The sequence below is a fragment of the Martes martes genome, assembly GCF_963455335.1.
Source record: "Martes martes genome assembly, chromosome: 10".
Classification (NCBI taxonomy): domain Eukaryota; kingdom Metazoa; phylum Chordata; class Mammalia; order Carnivora; family Mustelidae; genus Martes; species Martes martes.
Window position 1 is genome coordinate 48,011,368 of NC_137898.1, and position 24,075 is coordinate 48,035,442.

The following is a 24,075-nucleotide window of genomic DNA, read 5'->3' on the forward strand; positions in this document are numbered from 1 at the left end:
GACAAAGAACTGTTCTCAACTTGCCAACAGTGTCAAGGCTGAGAGCCCCTGACTGAAGAGGAACACAGACCTTCTGGGATTCTGGAACCTGTTCTGGAGAAGTCCTGACAGTCATTTTAAGGCTCTTGCTAAGATGGAAACAAATGCCCACAGACCAGAGTCTGGTTTTTTCAGCTCCCTCCTGGGTTGGCTGTGAGAGATGGGCCTCCATGCTCCCCAGGAAAGTATGAGATGCCCCTGACTCAAGGCTGGTGATGCAGGGTCGCCAGGAGACCTGGTACCCAAAAGAAAGCTGTATGGACAGGGGCCTTGAAAGGCTTCTTTATGGCTGGGGAAGCTTGCCAGCTCAAGGGAGAAGACTGCAACAAAGGATGAAAGACTACAGACAGACTTGCATCAGGCGCCGCCACAGAAACCCCACCCCAGCACCTAACTTGGCAGAGACAGAGATGGCCAAGGGTTTGGGTAACTGGATCCGTGGTTAAAGATAGGGAAAATATCCGCCCTAGAGAAAGTTTTAGAAGAACAAGATGAGAAGAAAAATTTTAAGGCTCTTAGAAATGTTGTTAAGAGCAAAAAGCTATCCTCCGGGTTGTTCATGCAAATGCCCCAAACTCAGCTCCGAAGGCATCTGGGGGAGGAGGGCACAGCCTGCCTCCGTGAGCTCAGCAGGCCGGGGTGTGCCCTTCCCTCAGCCGGCAGAACCACCCTCCAGCCGCTCTTCTGGGGTCTATTTGTGCTTTGAAAAGTAAGTCCCAAGAGGCCTCCTGGCAGACAGAAGAGCTCCATTCCTGTGTGGGAATGGGAATCAGATACTCCTCTCGCTGAAGTTCTGGGCTGGCTCTGGACATAGAAGATCCTTTACCCCCTCTTCACAGGGTCCTGGCCCTGGGAGAGTGGGGTTTCCACTGAGGAAAGATGTGGGAGACAGAAGCAAAAGGAACATTCCTAGGAGGGCTGCCCAAGAGAAGTCATTAAGTATGATGACTACGGCAGAAGCTTCGGTGCCTGGACAGAAGGCCAGATGAAAGGGCAGACCACTAGGGCAATCCTTCAAAGGCCCCTTAGAATCAGAGAATAAACGGTAGTTTTTTCACGGAGGGAAGACAGACATCAGCCTACTGGTTTATATGAGAGGTGTGCGTTCCAAATCGGAGAAGTTTTGCACTTTTTTCACTGGTCTTCCCAGGAACCGGTGGCATGAATCTTGGAGAGGTCAGGCTTGGTCCGGTGGCTTGTTGGCCACAAGCCAGCCACACCAGACCCTCTAACCAATATTCAAGCAGGGTCAGAGCAGGTGGTGGGACAGGGAGACGGGTAAGTTACTAGGATGTGAAAGAACAAGGTATTTCTTTTCTGGCTGGATGAAAAAGCCACGACAGGTTTCACAACTTACAAAACTTACTTCATGTTCTCTTGTGTGAAATCTATTCCTGGTGATTATAAGAATGTCACTTTCCTCTGGGAAGCTGGGGAGTATAACCCTGTCTCCTTCCCAGTGAAGCACTTACGGAAATAACCCAAGACACACGGCCACTTCGAACCAACTCTGCCTGGGCAATGCTTTGGAATATCTGGGTTGGAAAGTTGAATCTGGGAGGAGAACCTCCCAGATGAGTCTGTTGGAAAAAAAAAAGTCAGAGAGAACGCTGGGCCTCTCCAACCTCAGTCAAACAAGTACTGTGACTATTGAGAGATGCTGAGGAAACGGATGTCCTCTGAGAAGGTATCTAGATCTAGGGACATGACTGAAATATACGTGTACACGTACGTATCAGCACCTAGGAAACCGGTGACATTAAAGAGATGTTCAATAAATATGTCTGATAACTGTATGTGTATATGTGTGGATGTGTACACAAACACACACGGACACACACATTATGGCAGGTTACTATGCACACTGGTTCACCAGAAAGAATGTATCCACAGGCTGGAAAGGATGCTTGCAATTTTCTGGGGAGCAGAGATGCTAAAACTGATGAGCCTTTTTCTTGTTTGGTTGGTGAAATTTCTCCCAGCCACAGGATTTTTCTCTACTTTGCAGCTCACAGTGCAGTATTCATGCCAATTTTCAATTTTTGTTATTAAATTTCAGTGATTCAAACATTTACTCATCTTGGTAAAAAATTTGGTTGTCCATATAAAATATAACTGCACACACAAGACTATAAACATTTGTACGTTTAGGTTTTCAGTATTTATCTACTTATTGCAAAAAGAGCCATCCTTTTTTTTTCATTAAATAATCATCACATTAGTACAATACAATTTTATATTTTTTAAATATACTATATATGTTAAGGATAAGGGGTGAAGTTTTCTTCCTTTGTAATACCTGTTCAAGAGTTTAATGGATTAAGAGATTAGTTTTCACCTTGAGAAAAAAAAAAAAGTACAAATTTGTCTCATTAGAATATTTCTACCAAGCATTTAAGGCTATATTTTAACATTTGGCTTCAAAAAGAAAGAAAAGTTTCATTTAAAAAATAATTTAGTGAATTACATTCTTTCATAACTTCCACCCTAATTAGTTACAAAGATAAGTCTAAAGATTCTTAGTTTTGTGAACTAATTTACATTTATATTTAAAGATTAATTTTACTTGTATCTTAAAACAAGAATTTTATGTTGGAAAAAAACAAAACAAAACCAGAACTAAATACATTTGTATAAAGGCTGTAAATGCCCCATGGCAAATGTTCTGTCTCAATTTTTTTTTTTCCTACCACAATTAGAGACAGGTCTCTGCAGACAGAGACCCGGGTTCTTAAGGTTCACCTTTCCAGAGGAATTGTGGGCTGCGGATGTGAAGAACACATAGAAACCACTCAGATTTCTCTTTTTACAACTGTACCAGAACTTCACAGCTACAATGATAGTATGAACACATGAAAAAAAAATAATGACTTCACTCAAACAGGATTTAGAAAAGTCAGGGTGACCTCAGGGCCAGGGCACCCTCCTGTGTGGTGAGGTTTACAGTCAGTCATTCAATAATGGAGAGTGTGTGTGTGTGTGTGCACGTGTGTGTGTGTGTGTATATACAGATATCTATATATATAAATAACCATGTTCAGTCCTTTACAAGCCTGTAAATATGATGTTGTGCTCCATGTTCACTATTTGAAACTTCAAATACACAGGCCATGCACAGGAGAGTTTCTTGTGTATCCCTGTTTGTTACCACCTGTTAAAAAAAAGAAAAAGTATATACTTATATATACAGACACATAGAGGGAGAGAAAAACCCCCACATATGCAAACACAGTCCATCTGTGCCATGGCAACTAGGGTTTGCTTGGAGAGGGACGGTCTCAAGTTCAGCAGGGAGACTACTGCACATGTCCCAGCCTCACGCTGCCCCCTCCAGCATCAACTCAGGATAATTAGGGGTCTGACTTGAATCCTAGCTGAATCCTAGCTGAACTTAGTTATGATGTATTTACCATGTATAAGACATACCTTACGGACAGGGTCTCACCCCTAATTTGAGCCCATAAGAATTAGTTCGGGTTTTTTGGGAGGGTTGATTTCTTTACAACAAAGACCATTTTCTAGAATCCTGTCCCACTAGACAATAGTTTACCCTAGGAATTGCTTCCTGTCTTATTCTTAAACTTTTACTAGATTTGTTTCACAACAACCCACGAGAGACGCGAGCCCCACGAATACTAGTTCAGCACTGTTAACCGGCTGTGCTGGGACTCAGTACCGTAGACGCTGAGTAAGGCACAGTGGTAGAATCACATCAAATGATCCCTCTTTCCATGCACACAGGCTTTACCTTTCGAAACGTACTCTGAAACATTCATCTGCTTCCCCTCCTGGTTCAAGTCACTGGACTCCAGCTCTCTCCTCCTCGTGCCCGTAGCCTTAGCCTGCGTTCTTCCCTTGAGTGACCAGATCTGACCCAGGTCCCTGTGGCCCCTCCCCACTGGACCCTGCCTGCTTCCCAGAGCCGTTCTCAGAAGGGACTTTCCAAAAAAAGCAAATCTAGCCCACTTCCCCACAGTTTCAGTGATGCTGTTGTGTGTGTGTTTTGTCTGAAGACAGCTCCGTGTCTTCAAACACTGTGAATCTGAGGGCCTAGTCCAGCGTGTTACTCCCCCCCACCCCCCACTGTGGACCGCTTCACCCATTCCGTTTCCCTTAGCCTCAAGGCATCCGAGGGTATGGCCCCTGACTGAAGAATACAAACTCACACGTTTGTAACTGTCCCATCAGGGCACACAGTACAGTCTGTAAGTACACCTAGATTTGTGTTTTTGTTTTTTTTAACAACCATGTCATTCAGTGGGCTCTTAAGTTTCTGAAAAACGGGAACCGTGTTTCCTAGCAACTAGCTTGGCACACAACAGTTGTTTAATAAAAATGTGTGGAAGTGGAAGAGCCTGGGTGGCTCAGTGGGTTCAAGCCTCTGCCTTCGGCTCAGGTCATGATCCCAGGGTACTGGGATTGAGCCCCACGGGCTCTCTGCTCAGCAGGGGGCCTGCTTCCTCCTCTCTCTCTGCCTGCCTCTCTGTTTACCTGTGATCTCTGTCTGTCAAATAAATTAAAAAAAAAAATCTTAAAAAAAAATGTGTGGAAGGAATGACGAGTGACATAATAGTCAACATACATTAACTATGTAGCGTACACCTGCTCGGTAAGAACTCCTTCACACACAGTGTCTGGTGTAATAGCACAACTTCATGACTGGGTGCCCGGTCACCTCCCCCTGACAGCAGGTGAGGCCAGGGAGTGGCCCAAAGGGTACACAACTGTCACCGAAGAAACGTAACTCTGACTTCGAAGACCTTTTTCCCTAACCATGAAGCCATGCTGCTCTAGACAAATGAATGGACACAGTAATAGATTATCCACCTTTTTTTTCTCCTGGGTAATAAAGATTTGACTGAATACTGGTTCCCACCTCCTTCCTTCCTAGTCTTACTTCCTGCCCCTTCCCTCACACATAGAAGACTCCAAGTGTGCAGGCCTTCCGTCCTAGAAATCTCTCTGTACCTACATGCAAAGAAATGCCATGCCCTGGGGCGCCTGGGTGGCTCAGTTGTCTGCCTTCAGCTCAGGTCATGATCCCAGAGTCCTGGGATCGAGCCCCACATCGGGCTCCCTGCTTAGCGGGAGTCTGCTTCTCCCTCTCCCACCCCCCTGCTTGTGTCTTCTCTCTCGCTGTGTCCCTGACAAATTAAATAAATAAAATCTTTAAAAAAAATAAAATAAAAAAGAAATGCCACATCCTGCTGCTTTTACCTCCGGAACAGTCCTTGATCCCATCCCCTCCCCCACCGCCATGGCCCAGGGTACCAGCAAAGCACCTGGCCTCCCCCACCAGGAGCCACCCTGCCCCATCCTACTCCCGGTACACAGCAACCACAACGACCCTGTGAACAATACAACTCTGACAAGAATGCCCTCTTGCTTAACAACCCCCATGGCCTGTATTCAACTTCCAAACTCTCCAGCCTGCAAGGCCCAGGAGCTCCAGCCCCATCTGGCTGTTCCTACCCACCCAGCTCCCTGCTCCTTGCTTTCCTCTCTCTTTTTCCACACCAGCCACACCAGCCTATTTCTAGTCCTCCCACCCGCCCGCCCACCTGTGGTACACTTTTCTCTACCCTCTTTGCCCAGTCATCAGACAGGGATGCCTCCTCTATCTCTGCCTGAGGGAAGCCTTCTCTGACCTCCCTCCTCAGGTCAAATACTCCTGGCATCCGCTCTCTGGGCACCATGTACTGCCCTCTGCCAGCCACCAGCCTCCGTGTGGTTTACATCCATTTTGCGACTGCTTGAGGAGCGCCTGCGTCCCTCAGGCGCTTCCAAGATGGCTGCCCCCCACCCCCATCTAGTTTACATCCCAGCCCCTGATATGTGAGTACACACCCATGAGACAGCGCTTTTCTTGGTAAATCTGAAAGTTGTCTGTTTATCCATCAAGGCAACTTAAGCACCGGCTGTTTACATGCCTGAGGATGCCCCGTTCAATACTCTTTACGCCCAGGTCTCTGTTTCCCAAGGATATCACAGGCAAGCATTGTATGAATGTACTGTAATGACTTCTTCACCTGCCTCTTTCCCTGGAGCAGGTCAAGATTTTCTCTGGAATAGGCACTGTTTTGCCTGCACTGCACTCTGACAGCGATTATAATCTCTTCACAGTTTAGCTGAAAGAAAGCAAATATTCTCAACAACCTCTGAGGTGGGGTGTCTAGATGAGAGCATTTTGTTTATAAGTGGAGGAGGGAACTGAGTTTAGAGATGTTCAGCGACTTATCCAAACCAATGTCATTAAGCAGAGTTGTATCTTAAACCCCAGTCTTCTGACTGTGTGATAATGAAATAGCTGCAAAGTAGCTTTCCTATCCTTTTAAGTCTTCATTTATGTCTGTCACCAGCTCTGTGACCTCAGGGAGGCCCAATATTCCTTATCCATAAAATGGGAATAAATATGATCTCATAGTCTGCAGTGAGAATTTCATAATATCACATTTACAAAAGATTTAGCACTGTGCCTGGAGCCTCCACGATCTGCCTTACCGTCTTGCAAAACTCTCTAGGAAAGACTATGTTCTATTTATCTTTTTTTTTTTTTAGGCTCCAGGCCTAGCATGGGGCTTGAACTTGTGACCCTGAGATCAAGAGTTCCCTGCTCTACCAACTGAGCCAGCCAGGCGCCCCAAATATGTCCTAGACTTCATGATTAAGATTCAAAAGGAGGAAAGAAAAAAATGTTTCTAGCAACCTGTATGTATGTATGTCTGAATGCAACTCCAAAGACAATGGGGAACACCTGGCCTGTAATTCAGTGACCGTCTTCCTCAGTCTGTCTGGATATTGTCACTCAGGCCCGGCATTTACAGGTTCACCTCAATTTCTGTATCATCCTGTTGAAATCAAAGACTTTAGCTCACCAGCCAGCAGGGTCTGGAACTGGTTTTGCTGACACAGGCTTTGTAATCCAATACCTAGTAAAATGCCTGCGACTACGTCCAGTAGCTGCCATCCTGGCTGTGTTCCTACATCTCCTCCTGTCGCCCCCGAGGAAGAGCTGAAAAGTACTCTCTTTCCTTTATCAACGAGTTGATTTCTTTCCATAATCCAGGAGTGCTGGTATAATTTCAGCTTTTCTAAACGCTAAATTTCTAGCAAATATTTACTGAGAGCTACTAATTCATCACAGCAAAGGAATTTTTCTTGTTGCTTAATGATAAATTCTGGAATTAAGGTAATGCTCGTTCTGGATATCCAGGCTGCTTGAAGTCGGCATGTTCGAAGGAGAACTACTGATTCGGTCTCATGGGTTTCGTGGCTAAATAGATGCTTTCAATTTCTTCCCGGCCTTCTTTTCCTCAGCTGTGCTCTGTGAGGTAGGGGTAGGGACGGAGGGCATAGTCCTTAAAATGCTGACACAGACTCAGAACTGGTTTGTAAGGACAGCTAAGACTGCTTCCAAGAGAGATGGGCTGGCCATTCGCTCAGAGAGTTTGGGTGAATTCCTAAGGCTATTAACTGGCCACACCAAGGTATGACACACTCACCTTCTGTCCATCTGAGCACAAAGTCCCCTGTTCCTAACTAGCAACAGAAACCAGCTGTAGGTCAGGGACCCGCCAGCACCCCAAACTGGGATCTGCTCCGTTTTCACTAACAACCATCACAGAACAGGATACTAATCAATAACATTCTTGGTAAACAATACTAACAAACTAAACAATAACCTGTTCTTGGTAAAGAACAGGTTTTCCAAAGTTTCCCCCAGATTGCTAGTCTCCTATGGACACGCCAGAGAATCCACCGGGATTCTCTCTCAGGAATAAATGAAAATTACACGCAAAATTATCTGTCAGCCAACTGTATGCCCATCACGTGTCTGTGGACTTGAGACTCCCTGTAGCTCATTGCCCCCCCGAGCTGCTGGTCTCAACTACCCGGGGAGTCATTAAAATAAAACAAGAATGGCGATGCTGGGTGGGCCCCACCCCCACCCCCCAGAATTTTTAAAAGCTTCCTGTGTGGGGATGCCTGGGTGGTTCAGTTGGCTAAGCCGCTACCTTTGGCTCAGGTCATGATCCCAGGGTCCTGGGATTGAGTCCCGCATCGGGCTCTCTGCTCAGTGGGGAACCTGCTTCTCTCTCTGTCTCTGCCTGCCACTTTGCCTGCTTGTGCTCTGACAAATAAATAATAAAATCTTTAAAAAAAAAAAAAGCTTCCTGTGTGAATCTGATATGCAGAAGGATTTTAATTTTTTAAAGTTTTGTTTATTCAGTTTTTATACTATTGTGAGGAAACTGGGTCCCTCTGGCTCTGGAAAGTTAAATACAAGGGAATTTTATGAGCCAGACAGCCCACTGGTACCTTGAAATTGACCATGGAGGATGTATTTATACCATGGAAATGGGCAAATGCTAATAAATCAGGGTTTTGGGGGGAGGGTGGGGGTAGTTGGGGTTTTTTTTTGCTTGTTTTTTTTTTTTTTTAAAGTAGCACACCACTGATGGTGAACTCTAGTCACCATGGGTCCAAAACCTCTGGGTAAAGAACTTCTGCTCTAAATATTCTAGTTCTTAATCCTAGTAACAGCGTAACAAAGCAGGGCTTCAGAGGGCTGAGTATGTGACCATGATACTGTCTTGTGCCCCTTTTAGCAAACCTGTTTCTAAGTTTTGTTTTGGCATTTTTCCTTTGCTTAAGTCAAGGAATATTTTTTTTTTTTTCAAAAATGAGCCTAATGAAACCTCTTACTGTATATTTTGTAGGCAGATTTTTGAGGACATCGCTGTTCTTATAACCTTCTTCCCAAGTATCCAAATGGAGCCCCAATGAGAAATTTGTTTTAAAGTTAAACATGAGGGGATTCTCCCCTACTCTCCAGCACTGACCAGGGGCACAGGAAACTTTTCCCATCATGGACTCTGGGCACCAACCGCTGCTTTTACTTTCCCTGTAGCTGTCCAAGCTTTGACCATACTCTTCAGCCTATGGGGACTATGACATGACATTCTAATTTCCTTTTCTTGTGGTGCCGGGGGTTTGTATTTTGCTATCTTAATGTGCATTACTTCTTAGAAGGCCTTGTAATCCTTCGTGAAATGAGTCATGGTGTATTTGAAGTACGAACCCACTGATTCAATTTTTGTCTCATCTGCAATCTGCCTACTCTGCGGCTGGGACTCACGCGGAACTGACGCTGGAATGACCTAGGGAACGGTAAGTATTCACGCCTGGCTTCTCTCCTCAGAGGTCCTGATTTCGTCGATCTAGGATGCAGCCTTGGTGTCAGGCTTTTAAAAGTTTTAAAGTATTTTAAGAAGTCCCCCACGCCTTTCTAACATGAAGCTGAATTTACCCACTTGAATTCCAGTTTTCCTGAACTTCAAAGAGCTTATTAGCCTCGCCAGATGAGACCCTGTCTCTTCTAGAGACTTGAGCCCAAGCAGAGCCTGAGCTTTTGCCCTGGGTGCTGTGGATTCAAATGGTGACCTTCCCACAGCCTGCTCAGCACCCCTACACCCCGCCACCTTCCTGCCCCCTTCCCCTCCAGCGTCGGACTGCGTCAGCCACAAGAAGAAAGAGGCAAAACAGTTACCAATAAGATTGTGAAGTTTTCCAAAACACTGTTCATCATGTATTTCTCTGGTAAGTGTTTGAGCTTGTGGATGAAGTTTATCATATATTCACACATTGGGGAGCGGTTTATTCGGTACACAAATCGGCCGTTCTCAAACCTTGCATACTCCGTCTGTGAGGGGAGAAAGGAGTTGAGCACGTTTACACTTTGGACGTCAAGATACACGAAAACGCTGTTACTGCCTTCAAAAGCATTTTTCTTTTCCTTTTCCAACAGGAGTCATCTGCTAGGCGCTGTACTAGTTACACAGTGTCCTTATTTTAAAAGAAATCCTATCTCCAAACTTAATGCCATACTCAGAAATCCATTACTTTTCTGGAAACTTTAAAAAAAAACAGCGGAAACAGGATAGCTTTAGAGAAGGGTTGTCTAGGTCAGAAAGAAAAGAAAGCAAAGGTCAGAAAGAAATACAATCACCTACTTAGTGATTTTCTGCCTGGACATCTGGGGGAGCAAGTCCCAGCCAATTACAACTCTTCAAAGAGCCCAGAGAAAACCCTCCCCCACTGTTATAAGGCCTCACAGACCAACAACCTTGGCAGCTAATTTCTCTACCTCAGGAAAAACTACTTCACACTGATCACGAGCTCCTGACTGTGAGTTATTTATGTCTTTAATAAACATGGAAAGGAAAGAAAATACGGGTATGGAAGATCCCACGGAAACACTCAGAAATAAGAGACACATCCCTAGACAGTCTTGGATCAAAGAAGAATTAAAAAGGAAATTACAAACTATCTCAAGAGTAATGAAAAGGGAAACACTTGACATCAAAACTTAGGGAACCCGATGAAGCTCTACTTGGAAGAAACTTAATGAAGCAGCTTCATGAGTTCACAATTAAAGGTAAAAAATTATAGAACTAAACCATGTCTGAAATTTAAGAAAAAAAAAATGAAACAACAACAAAAAACCCACAAAATAAACCCAAGCCACAAAGAAACCAAAGGAAACCAGAAATAGGAAATTAATAAAGATAAAAGCTCAAATAGATGTTAACAGAGATAAAAAATGTGGGCAGAATAAATTAAAAAACTGGTTTCTTTAAAAAGTCAAAACAAAATCAAGCCTTCACAAGCTTAACAGAGAAAAGAGACAAAACCACAATTAGGGGAGAGATTGGAAGATCTGTAAAAGGTTACCTCATGTAACTGTAAGGCGAAAAAGCCTAGAGGAGAGGATGACTTCCCAGCAAAGTATGAATTACTAATACTGAACCACAAAGGAGAAAACTCCAGTAGGTCCGTTATGGTGGAGGTGACAGAAGAATTGTTCAGAGACTCACCACGGAGAAAGATACAAAGACCAAATTGTTTCACTGCTGAGTTTTATGCAAATCTAAAAGAATAATTACTCTTATTGTTATGCAAACAATGCCAAGCCACAGGGTGTCCCAATTCTTTTTATGAAACTGATGGACATAAAGAGATTAGAAAGAGGAGCGTCTTAGTATCACTTAGGAGATGCTAAAATCTTATGTAGAACAGCCAAGATAAGAGTCACCGTGTCCAAAGCAGGACTTTCTTCAGGAATATTGTGGTGGCTCGTACACGGGACGGGTACGAACTCATGATGCCCACAACTTGGAGAAAAATCATATGAGATGCTGTAAAGGCATTTGATAAAATACTGCAGCTGTTACTAATAAAAACCCTAGGTACAACAGGAAGAGAAAGAAAGCACCTAAATACAAAATAAAGACCATTCATACAATCCAACAGTGAACGTATATAACCCGAAATGGTAAAACACCAAAAACAACTCTATGGGCAGCAGTCACCACTCACCGTCCTACTTCTTTTTATGACAACGTTGGAGGTTTTAGCAAATGGAAAGAAGGCGAGAAAATAACCAAAACAGAAAAGGTGGCAAAAACACTGGAAAAGAGGAGATAAAATAAAGCCTTCTGTTTTTGCGGCTGCTATGACCATACACATAGAAAATCCAAGAATCTAGGGGGAGAAAAAAACCACTGGAGATAAACAGAGAATATGGCAAGATGGCCAGATAAAACATAGATAAGCAAAAACCAAGAGCTTTCGTCTCTTTCTGTAATTAAAACCCAGAAATGGGAAATTGCATTAACGAATATATACTATTTAGGAATATATTTAACAAAAAAGGGTTAAACCTATACGTGAAAACTATAAAATCTTATTAAGATAAATGAGATAGAAATGCAAACAGGTTCTCAACTGGAAACATTTAGTATCGGTAATGTATCAATTTATCCCCAAATAATGTCTAAATCTAGTACAATTACAATTAGATGGATCAAGCGAGGCTTTTGGTTTTCTTTACCGTTTTTTTTTTTTAAGTGATCTCATTTTTTTGGATGAATAAATGCTGTTTACTAGCCTAGAAAATATACGGAAAACAACAGCCAGATTGACTTGCGCCAGCAGAGGAATGTGCTTAAAGCCACTGTAATCAAATCAACATGGCACTGGGACGCTGTTGAGATATACAGAGGGGGGGAATCAGGGAGACCTCAGGAATGGCTCCCAAGATATGCGGTGACTTAAAGGAGAGAGATCTCAGATCTACTCAGTGGGAAAAGGATGAATCACTTAATAAATGGTTTTGACACAAACGCTTGTGTACTTGGAAGAAAACGGTAGCAGACGCCCATCTCACACCAAACGGGGAAGTACATTCTAAGTAAATTAAAAGCTTATAAAACTCCACCTGCCACATTCACACCACCTTCTCCATGAAAATTCCTGGGCCTTCATCAGCCAAAGGCAACCTTTTCCTGCTCCCTGAACTTAGAGAAGACTTTGGGTCTGTTACTGGAGGACACGACAGGTCGGGGGGCGGAGGGGAGAATTTAGAATCCGGGACACTGAGTAACTTGTCCGGTTTGTCTTGTCCAGGCAGGAGGTCCACCTCAGGCGAGGCCTGACAATGGGGCTACCCAGCAGTCATGCAGACCTGGAACATTCTACATTCCCAACCACTGAGTGGTAACTGTGCTCCCTCCTCCTCCAAGGATCTGGGAGGTCATCTGGGCTGCAGGCCTCCTGGGCCTGTCAATGATTACATGGCCACCTTCTCGCCTACCCTCTCCTTGGGCTTCCCAGACATGCACTGAGCTGGCTCCCCTCCTCTCACATCCATTTTTGTCCTCTGCTGCTGTCTCCCTTCTGCTCACCCCAGGGCCGGCTACTGCTCCCCAAATTTAAACCCTTATTCTGTGCTGCTATTCCCTCTCCGTACCTAGTTCTCCATCTCCAACGTCTCAATGATCCTGAATGCTCAGGATTTCCCATCAGTATTCTCAGGCTTCACCTGTCTTCCAAATTCTCATCTTGCATCTGGAATCATCCCGACTGTGTGCTCTTGAGCACCCTCCTTTCTTATCTCTGTTGGTGGCAGCACTGTCCTTGCAAACACAAAACGTGGGACCTCTGACTCTTCTTCCTTGTGGATTTTTAATATCCAGTGAGTTTCTAAGTTCTATTCAGAATATCTTACTGGATTCCCCCTGCTACCATTTCAGTGGAAGCCCAGGATGCCCTGGGTCCCGTCAACCATCTAGTCAACTCTCTTCTATCCTCTCTGGCTAACTGTCACCCCCTCAACACCATTCTAGGGAGGCCCAGTCTGTGCTCAGGAAGCTACAAGGGCCACAGCATCCCAGGTCCTCACTGTTCGGCTCCAAGTCTTAAAGCCCCCATGCTCGCTCCCACTCTCCTGCCCATCGCCTCCGCTCTCTCCCGTGCCCTGGCATGAAGTCTGCCGCACTCGGCCTAGGCTCTGGGACCTGCGAGCTCCAGGACCACCGTGAACCAAAGCTGCTCTCTGCACGTGGATCGACTCGAGGACGGGCAGAAGACACTGAAAAATTCAACTTTACGTGGAATGTCAACTGTAAGACATCAGTCACACAAAGCAACCCCCCCTGGTAAAAAGAACGTACTTTTTTGACAGGGAGGAAGTCCATGAAATATAAAAAGCTGTAAACAGGTATGTGACCCAGTATGTGCTGTCATCTGTTTAAAAGGATTAAAGGAGTGCAAAGGGCAAAAGCACCACCACCACGTGAGATGTCTGAGCCTTACAGAAGGCAGGTGGCTGATTGGCTGATTTCCACGCCAGTTGTTACCTACAACGCCTAGAAGTGCCCTTGGGACCTGGGGGTGGGAAGGACACCATCCGATGGATGGCAGGGCCTGTCTGCCCCTGCTTCCACACTACCCCCACACCCGACACCCCAGGCGGGACTGAATGCTGCTGGCCACACAAGGCAGGCAACCGCGGTCAGGGAGGGCTGGCGTAGACCGTCCTCTCCCCACCTTCTTCCAGGTGCTTTCAGATCGTTCTGTCTTTTTAGAGATAACAGGGGAAAGAGGTGGGAGAAAGGGAGAGGAGCAGATGCCAGAGAAAGTAAAACTCTCCGCCCCAAAGTCAAGCCGACAGGAAGCAACAGTCTGCCCTTGAATGAAGATTCCGCTGGACAGATGCCTACTTACCTCTACTTTTTCTACTACTTGCTTCCCAAAGGAGCACACTTTGGTGGAACAGGTGACTGTCATATTTTCAGAACTCTCATACTGACTGGTTACACCGTAAAAAGCCCCGGCATCGTCCTGAATACTGCAGTTTAGGTCGGCCTGTTGGGAAGGAAACGGAGGTGGGGGTTATCCTCTCATGGCCAGAGGCATGGCAACAAGCAGGACTGGGGACCGGAAGGCTGGGAAACCTCTGACCGCTCGGGCTGAGTGGAGGGCGGGTGTGGCTCGAGGAGGTGAGGAGGTGATGCTCATCCAGAAACAAGTTCCATGGCCTGCTGGGTCACTTTTCGAAGAGCTTGCTAACTCCAGCAGTCGCCCTGGCTCAAAGGCCAAGCGACACACATCTATTTCAATTTGCTTTCTTGTGTTCAATGTAGACTAGTACTGTACGCTTGTTATAAAGATCCGTGAGGCCTCTGAGATGTGTGCAGAAAAGAGTGCAGAATGGACTGCACAGTCACTAATCTGCAGATATACTTAAAGATTTTATTTATTTATTTATTTATTTATTTGAGAGGGTGGGGGAGAAGAGTGGAGGGAGGGGGAGAGACTCTCAAGCAGACTCCGAGATGAGCACAGAGCCTGACACTGGGCTCAATCCCAGGACCCTGAGATCACAACCTGAGCCGAAATCAAGAGTCGGACGCTCACCTGACTGGGCCCCCCAGGCACCCTAATCTGTAGATACATTTAAAAGAACAGATCTATAGCTGACTGGCCACTTATTAATAGATTCGAAAACAAACTTTATTACAAATTACAGCATCCAGAAGGGAAATGGTTCCTAGAAAAGACTGGTTTATAAAGATGCTAAATAATTACTATTGCCCACTCATTTAAGGTATTTGATGATTACCTACTATGTGAGGTTCATGCTAGACACTATACAGAACTACAGGCTGGAGCTGTGTACATAAAATAGTTGTAAGAGACAGAAATAGTACCATGTCAAAGGTGCTCAGAGTCCAGACAATGGAAGGCATGACTTTGAGCCAGGGGTATCACTTATGGGATGGTTATGATGTGCAGAGATGGGCTGAGGAGACACTGGGGGCAGAAGGGACCTCGCTTGCCTCCTTCTGCAAGGACTAAGGCCACTGGGAAAAGTGAGTTTGGAAATGCAGCCAGGACTCGAGTCGTGAAGGGCTGAAAAAGGGGTGTGGATCGCACGCTGCAGGAAACAGGGACCCTTAGAAAGTTCTGGCACAAGGAGGTGATGTGATCGGAGCTGTGTTTCAGGGGCAGATGTCTCAATGTGGTGTGGTGTCCACTGCAGTGGCCGGACCACTGATGGATGGTTCCCTCCTCTCCAGTACCTCCTGACCTGCTCTTCCCCATGAGGCACTGGGTGTGGGGCCAGGGGTCAGAGTCAGCAAGACCTGGGCCAGTCCTTACCGCCGAGGGCTTGCAACTGAGTGGGAAAGACATCACCATACGGACGGGCACTCCTGAAAGAGGCACAGAGGGCCACGCGAACCAACCTCAGGGTTCAGGTAGTTTCCAAGGATGAGGCAGCTCAGATCCAAAGGAAGAAGCACTGACCGAGGCAGGTGGATGTGCCCTGAGTGTGCACAAAGGGCACACAGCCAGAAACCAGGCCAAGAAAAGGCTGGAATCGAGGGAGCAGGGGAGAGAGGGTGGCAGGAGGGTTTGGGTCTTAGATCCTAAAACCAAGGAGCTTTAAGGGCACAGGAGGGGCCCAGTGACAGGTTATGGCTGGATCTGTGTTCCTAAGAGAAACGTGGGCATGGCACGGAGACAACTCTGAAAGAGTGAAAGCACAGACAAGGGACAGATCAGAAGGTTGACGGTGCAGTCTGGACAAGGGCTGTGGGGACTGGAGAGGGACGGGGGACCCGCCACACGATTGTCTGGAACATTCGACCAGCTGATCTTAAAACCTTGCCGTGCACTAGCCGCTAGGTAGGCCTGAGTCATCCTAGATGTATCTGTAATAAGGGTCGGCACCTGAATTTCCTTCTTGAATTGAGTATCAAGAAAATGTCCCTTTCCCGAGGCAAAACTTCCTATTTTCTGGCTTCAAATAAAAAGAACCATAGGCTTTATATTCCCCCTTTTCCTCTTCATGCCAAGAAATTCAAAGCTAAATTCAGTGCCCAACTACAGTAATTACCTATCCCAAGGTATTTCTAATAGCTACTAACAACCAGTGTAGGGCTCCTTTTACTGGCTTACGATCTGCTTTTACTTGTCCTTGTCCACTTTTCTATTGCCCGTAAAGGGAGTCACTCCCTCACATTCTGCATTTGGGAATTATATGGGGCACAAATTCTAAATAAATAAAAATACCCAGGTGGACATATTTCTCACATTCAAGGGTTTGAGGTCAGCTCCGTGAAGAGCAGAGTAGCAAGCAGTGGTGAGTCCGAGCCTGACTGCGGTCTGCACCTGCGCTCCCTGGGGTCTGCTGAGCTCCAGCCGCCAGGGGAGAAAGTTACCGTGGGTCCTCGGCACCCAGGAACTCTGACCCGGCATCACACCCACCTTTCCAGGGCAGCCGCCACTGGGCGTGTACTGGGGGTGGACCTTCAATGGGCACCCGGGTGGCGGAGTCAGTTAAGCACCTGACTCTTGGTTTCGGCTCAGCTGGTGAGCTCAAGGTCGTGGCACTGAGCCCTGTGTTAGGCTCCGTGCTCAGCGCTGAGTCTGCTTAAGAGTCTCTCTCTTGTCTCTCTCTGAGCCCCGTCTCACCCTCAGCTCCTCTCTAAGAAATAAATAAATCTTAAAAAAAAAAAAAAAAAAAAAAAGTGGGCTTTCAAGAACCACTGTTTCGGGGGCGCCTGGGTGGCTCAGTGGGTTAAGCCTCTGCCTTCGGCTCAGGTCATGATCTCAGGGTCCTGGGACTGAGCCCCGCATTGGGCTCTCTGCTCAACAGGGAGCCTGCTTCCCTCTCTCTCTGCCTGCCTCTCTGCCTACTTGTGATCTCTGTCTGCCAAATAAATAAATAAAATCTTTATAAAAAAAAGAACCACTTTTTTTTTGCTTCATTCTGCCACCAGCTGACAACACAGGCTCTGAGAAACAGCTCAAGTACTTTTCAGTAGTGAGATTTATGCTCTTATAATTCCGGTATAGCTTGTACCAATAAGTTTTTGTTTTTTCTTAAAAAACCAAGAGCACACACATGGTAAGCGCCCCCCCCCCAAAGGCAAACTGGAAAAAGAGTGTACATTTTATTTCTACCCCCAAACTTGCTAACCTCCCTACTGGTGATCCGTGTTAACTGTTTCCCAAGTGCCCTTTCGGAGTTTGTTAGCATTTATACCTACAAGCATAACAGATCCCCTCTTTTTTTGCACAAAAAGCACTCTCTGAAACCTTACTTTAAAATATAATATATAAATATAAATCTCTCTCTCCCTCTCTCCATATATATATATATATATATATAGCTACATCCCAGAACTCATACAGTACTGATATCGAATATCAGTTTTAAAAAGAAAAGCCGTAGGCAGCCCCACATTTAGTGGCTGCATACCCTCCCATGCCACAGATGCACCCTCAAATAATTCCTGTGTGCTCTACTGATGAACATTTCGGTGCTTCTCAACACAGATGCATAATATAGTGAGTTTAGGTGCAACAGGAAAGGTACACCAGAAATTCCTCTCCCTTTCTTTCAAACTTAAAAAGTTGCCAGCATTGAAAGGGCTTTAGAAGGCTATAAACAAACAGTGACTATTTTAACAAACTCATTATTTATTTTTATTTTTTTAAATTTTATTTACTTATTTTTAAAGATTTTATTTATTTATTTGACAGAGAGCACGAGAGAGCCAAAGCAGGCAGAGAGGCAGACGGAGGGGGAAGCAGGCTCCCTGCTGAGCAGAGAGCCCGATGCGGGGCTCGATCCCAGGACCTGAGATCATGACCTGAGCCAAAGGCAGAGGTTTAACCCACTGAGCCACCCAGGTGCCCCTCATTTTTTTTTTTTTTTAAGATTTTTATTCATTCATCAGAGAGAGAGAGAGAGCACACACAAGCAGGGGGAGCAGCAGGCTGAGGGAGAAGCAGGCTCCCCGCTGAGCAAGAAGCCTGATGCAGGACTCAATCCCAGGACCCCAGGATCACGACCTGAGACAAAGGCAGATGCTTAACCGACTGAGCCACCCAGGTGTCCCTAACAAACTCATTATTTTTGACACAACCAAGTTGTTTTGCAAGCCTGGTGACCAGTCAAAAGCAGTCTGGTGTTTTTGGTGTGACGGGGGCGGGAAGGAGCACGGGGTGAGGGGTCAGCGGGGTAGGCCACAGAACAGGTTATTTCTTTTCAACTAACCCAGCCACACTTGCATCAGTGATAGAACCAAGAGGTAGGTTTCTTCAGAACGGCGCCTCAGGTCCCTAGGCACAGCACTTTCTTTTCCGCCCTTTGTTCAAATGCTCCATTTTTTACTTTCTTCACTTCGGCGACACGACCAACGATAACTAACTCAGATACTTAAAATCTGAAGCAAGCACAGAAGTAAATGGACAAAATCATCCATCCCTCTACACAATCGGAAAACGTGAATGAAGTTTAGGAATGGCATTTGCCGTAATGTGATGTTAGTGCAATTGCTGGAGATGTCCAGCCTCCACGCTCCCATCCCTCTGGGTTTCCAGGCCTCAGCGACGCGGCCAAAGCAGCTGTCCCATGGCAGTGGCACAGTGCGTAGACACCATGAGACCGGATTCATTTTTAAGACCCTCTTTTCTCTACTTGACAAAATTATCTGCAGTAATAACCAGCGCTCTATTTCATGGTTTTGAACTTTAAACACAAAAACTCCCGAAGTAGTAATAGAATGACAGAATTGCAGTAACCTGAACTCTGTTTTCCCATCTTCCTAATGACGGGGCCACCACGGTGCATCCCCCCATATACTGTTTAACTGCGGGAAGCTCAGGGGTTGTGGCTCCCGGGACTCCAGGAACAGACCCAAGGCTAAGCCCACGTGTGTTTTTGAAGAGTAACACACACAGTGGCTAAGGAACGGAAGTGTGCTAATCTGAAGTGGATATATGTGCATATACGAAATAAAAATGTTAACTTCACCAACTGTTCAGGACTCGGGTCAACAAGATCTTTTCTTTTCAGGAGGATCTTGTCAATGGCATTGTCTGGAACTGTGGGCCCATGGTGATAATAAAAATGAGAACGATTTTTAGATAGCTTTGCCATCTAAACTTCTCCAAGAACCATGGACGTCCTTACTGCCTGCACCGGGCAGACCATCGCTGCTGTCTTACCTTCAGTTCACCACTGTCCCTTAGAATTCCCCAAATCATTTTCATTAGTCTTAAACGGGAATGGATGACCTGTGGTTTTAATGACAGGAAGTATCAAAAATGAAGCGATTAGGGGTGCCTGAGTGGCTCAGTGGGTTAAGCCTCTGCTTTCAGCTCAGGTCATAGTTTCAGGGTCCTGGGATTGAGTCCCGCATCAGGCTTTCTGCTCAGCAGGGAGGCTGCTTCCCCCCCTGCCCCCTGCCTACTTGTGATCTCTGTCAAATAATTAATCTTAAAAAAAAAAAAAAAAAACAACGAAGCGATTAAAATGTACACATTACAAGCACCTGCTCAGAAATTAGAGCAACAAATGATGAGTTCTGAAGTTATGGAAGTTAATTTTCTTTTATGTTAAATTAAATGACATGCATTCAGAGAAATGCACAGGCCACAAGTTTGCAATTCGATTAATATTCATAAAGTGAACACACCCATGTAACCAGCGCCCAGATGATGAAACAGAAGCCCTCCCACCTAGGCTCTCTTCCAGTTTGGTCACCCCATACCTCCCTGGGGTGATCCTGAGGCTAAACACTGTAAGTTAGTTCTGTCCAGTGTTTTGAACGTAAGATCAATGGAATCACGGAGTAGGGACTCCTTCCTCTTCAGTTTCATATGCTCAGCGTTGCAGCGTGATGATTCACCTACGCTGCTGTGAGTAGGTCGTTCATCCTTGTTACGGAAGAGTGTTCCATTGACTGAAAAATACCAGGATCTATGCATTCTACTACTGATGGGCACTAGTGATGTTTCCAAATCGGACAGATCATGAAGAATGCTACTCTGTAGGGCGCCTGGGTGGCTCAGTCAGTTGAGCGTCTGACTCTTGGTTTTGGCTCAGGTCATGATCTCAAGGTCGTGAGATCAAGCCCTACGTCAGGCTCCACGCTGGGGGCAGATGTTGCTTCCAATTTCCCCCCTCCTTCTGCCCCACCCCCAAAAGAGTGCCACTCCGTACATCCATGCGTCGACTTCTGATAAACATGTGCATGCATTTCTGCTGGGTGTTCCCCGGAGTGGAACGGCTGGCTCACCAGGACCATGCACATTTTGATAGTTTTTGCATTATCTTACTTTCCTTAACAGTTGAGAAACTTTAATTATTAGTACAAATTTAACAGGTTAGTTTTTAAAAAGGCTTCTCAACGGACAGTAAATAACCAATTTGCTACTACAACTGCTCGGCAATTACTCTTGAACAGGGAAAAAAATCATGTAGCCATCCAACCGTATCACAGCTGTTCTCCGGGAATTTTCTAGGAGGAGGTATTGATGGGAAAGATAATCATCTGTCAGCTGAGGATGTTACGATCATCCCAGAAAGAAACGCATTCTCTGAGCTCCCACAGAGCAAAGGTAATATGAAAGGAAGAGCTGCCAGCGCTGACTCAACAACAAAGGAGGCAAACTCTGTGATGAGCCTGAGATTTGCACCGAGTTCATTACTCCCCCTCTGGACTCATTTCCCCCCACTGAAAACTCAAGACAAACCTATTTCATACAGTTCTGAGGGCAAGAAAGTAAGAAGGAATGCACTGGTATCAGAGAGACAGACTATTTCTTCCTCATCAGCTTTTATCTGACCACAGGCTAGTTTCTAAAAGCAAATTAATATAAAAATCCAAGAGACAGCAAAACCCAGCAACCTTATCTTCCCAACAAATCCCAAATTCAAACCATATCCTATCCTTTCCTTTGGGGACCAGACAGCCTAAAATGGTAATGGGCCAGGCTCTGAAGTGTTAAAACACACACACACACACACACACACACACACACACACACACACACACGGCTGGGGACAGAGTCCAAACAGGCCCCTCCTGCCTTAGAACAAAGACCCTATATACGGACTGGGTTTAGAAGCCAGCCCATTCCACTACCTACTACCAGACGCAGGAATCCTTTCTACAGCATACTGACCTGTGCTGCCTTCGGGCTAAGTATCTTTAGATACAGGAAAACCACGGCTTTAAGAAACTACTATGTGCCAGGCAGACTTGTTAAGCTCCTTCTCCTGCCATATTAGTTTTCTATTGGCTGCTTTAACAAAGGACCACAAATTAAGTGTCTTTAAACAACACAAACTGATGATCTTACACCTGGTGCAGGAGAGGCTTTGACACTGGTCTCCCCAGGTTGAGGTCAGGGTCCTGGGAGTGCCATGAGACTCTGGAAGCTTGGTGGGGTGGGGGTTCTGGAGGTCACACACATTCCTTCTCTCTGGGCCCCTTCCCCCACTTTCAAAGCCTGTAACACAAGGCTGGGTCCTTCTCTGGCTGCCCATTGTCCTCTCTCCCGGGCCCCTATGCAATGTGACACAGTCACAGACCTGGCGGCCAAGGTCTTGGTCGGGACTCTGCTGCCACACCCCTCAAGTTGCAACTGGTTTCCCCTGTAATTTGCACCTAGAGCTCTGCCTTCTGGAATCACACAGACCCCAGTATACCTCTGTCGGACAATTTGCAATTTTCATCCATTTCCCCCCTTACTCTTACCTGTCCTGTTCCTTTTCTCACCAACAAGGTTCTTCAGGCCCTATCTGCTTCCCCAGATTCAAGTTCTACGTTTCTCTTGATTAAACCCCATCCTGATTTCAGACCTCCCTTCCAGCTAGGCCGGGTATTTGTGTATTCTGACTTTTTGTCTGTCCTTATTGTCTCCCAGTCCTCTGACCGACCACACGGACAGGAGTGAGTTCCTAGAATCTCTCTTTCTCTTTAGGCACAGATGAGACCTGTTTCGAGAAGCCACCAGGATGATGGGAAGATATCACACACAGGAGACACAGTGCTCGCCGGGAACAATGCTGACGGCTGCTCCTAGTAACGGGGTGATTTAAAACGCACCCCAGGATACGGACAGAGCCCCAAGTCACATGGACAGAGGTGTAATCCCATAAGATTGGTGGTTCATAATCAACAAAAATGCCCGCAGAGCCCATCCGAGCCTCAGTCCACAAGGATCAAGGCGTGCAAACAGCTACAATGATGGCTTATTCCAAAGAACAAAATCAGCACTTTTCCTGATTTGTGAGTTTATTATGATCAGTCTTAAGTTTTGTGTATAACTGCTCAAACAAGCAAAAATTACCATCTTTCCCACAAAGAGATGATTAGAGAGGTTACAGAATTCTTTCTGGAAATTAAAAAAAGGCAATCGTTAATACATGTGTGTTGAATCAATTAAAGGCTTCAGGGTCTACTTGTGGGCAAGTCCTGGAAAGCAATACAAGGTCAAAGTAGAAGCGGGTCCCAGTGCCAGGCAGAGAAGGAGGACTGCATCAGACAGCGAAGAACCAAGAACAACAACAAGAAAATGAAATACCAGTTCTTCCCGAGACTTTCCCTCGATCTTCCTTGTCTCACACTCATTAAATGCAGTGAAAACATGTAAGTCACCAGAAAAGACTCTGGATCCGTTTCTCCTCTATTACCTCTCATTCCATTAGCCCATTTATTCCTGTGTCTGTTCCACTGCTTAATTTTGTGTTTCTGGAATTTGAAATAAAAAAGCAATATACTTCAAAGAAATGATCCTTCCCATTTCATGGGTGAGGAAAAATGAGGCCGAGCCCTGTTAAGCAGGATGCAAAGTCCTCAGAGGGGAAGACTGGGCCGGGGGGTCGTTCCTGCAGAGGCCCAGAGCTCTGGAAACCAGGCTCCAGGAGGCTGAAGGACCCTGCCGGGAGCACTCCAGCTGCCAAGCCAAGAACCCAAGTGTGTGGCTCACACAGAAGCAGTGCTGGGCTGTTGACAGACACTCTGCCACAGGCTTCAGAGGGAGAAAGTCTGCTTGCCTGGAGAGTCAACAGATAACCCCACAAGGCAGAGGAGAAGGCAGGCAGGGGCACCGGGTAGGGGAATGAGGAGGCAGCTGGACACTCCCTTCCCACGCAGGCCTCCCTTCCACCCTGAGGGCTTGGAGGAGCTGGGTGGGAATGGCTTGGTTGCAGAAATGAAAACATCAAGAGGACTGTCCCTGGCAAAAGACAGTCTAATAGGCACTGATGGATGCAAGGAGACGCTGGCATTTTCAAACCACCACTTTGAACCTCTCCTCTTCATCCTCTCTGAGCTATGATCAAAGGACCAAGATTTCAAATTGTGAAGCAATTTTTTCCAATGGCAGCATCTGGCTCCTTGGCAGGCGGCACTGGGAGCCGGGCCCTGTTGTGGGCGGCAGTCCAGGCCTGCCACATGGCCAGGCTCGGCCAGGCAGGGCACCACGTGGGCCTGCAGCTGCTCCCGCAGGCGCCAAAGGACAATCGTTCCGCACTGGGCAATAAGCCGGCAGGCAGACGTAGCCGGGAGGCAGTGCTTGGGGGTGGGGGTGGGGGGCTGGAGGACTCTGGCTGTTCCAAACCTTCCGGTCCGGACTCGTTTGCATGCATCTGCCCCCCTGGCCCAGACCCCTGAAGCCAGCGCCCTTGGCATCAGATGACTGGGGTGAGGGAGTTTCGCTAGGATGACCACGGGACAAGGCAACCTACACTGGGGAGAGTGAGGAAGCAAGTCCTTGAATGCGTTCACTTTGGACCATTGTGCCCTTGCCCAGCACAACGGGACAGCAGCTGGAGGGCTCCTGCCACAGCTGTTTTAAATAAGAATAATGGGAATAAACTCAGCCTCG

General features: G+C 46.3%; 1 protein-coding gene across 1 annotated transcript in view; it reads right to left on the bottom strand.

The window, feature by feature from the left end:
• Window positions 1-1,958: 1,958 nt before the first annotated feature.
• The window catches only part of TEAD1 (TEA domain transcription factor 1), a 254,396-nt gene continuing 232,279 nt past the window's right edge, over window positions 1,959-24,075 (bottom strand). The window contains exons 11-13 of the mRNA XM_080815981.1: window positions 14,107-14,247; window positions 9,590-9,742; window positions 1,959-3,190 (exon numbers count right to left, since the gene is read on the bottom strand). Coding sequence (XP_080672107.1) covers window positions 3,077-3,190; window positions 9,590-9,742; window positions 14,107-14,247 — 408 coding nt within the window. The 3' untranslated portion in view covers window positions 1,959-3,076. The remainder of the gene's footprint in view (window positions 3,191-9,589; window positions 9,743-14,106; window positions 14,248-24,075) is intronic.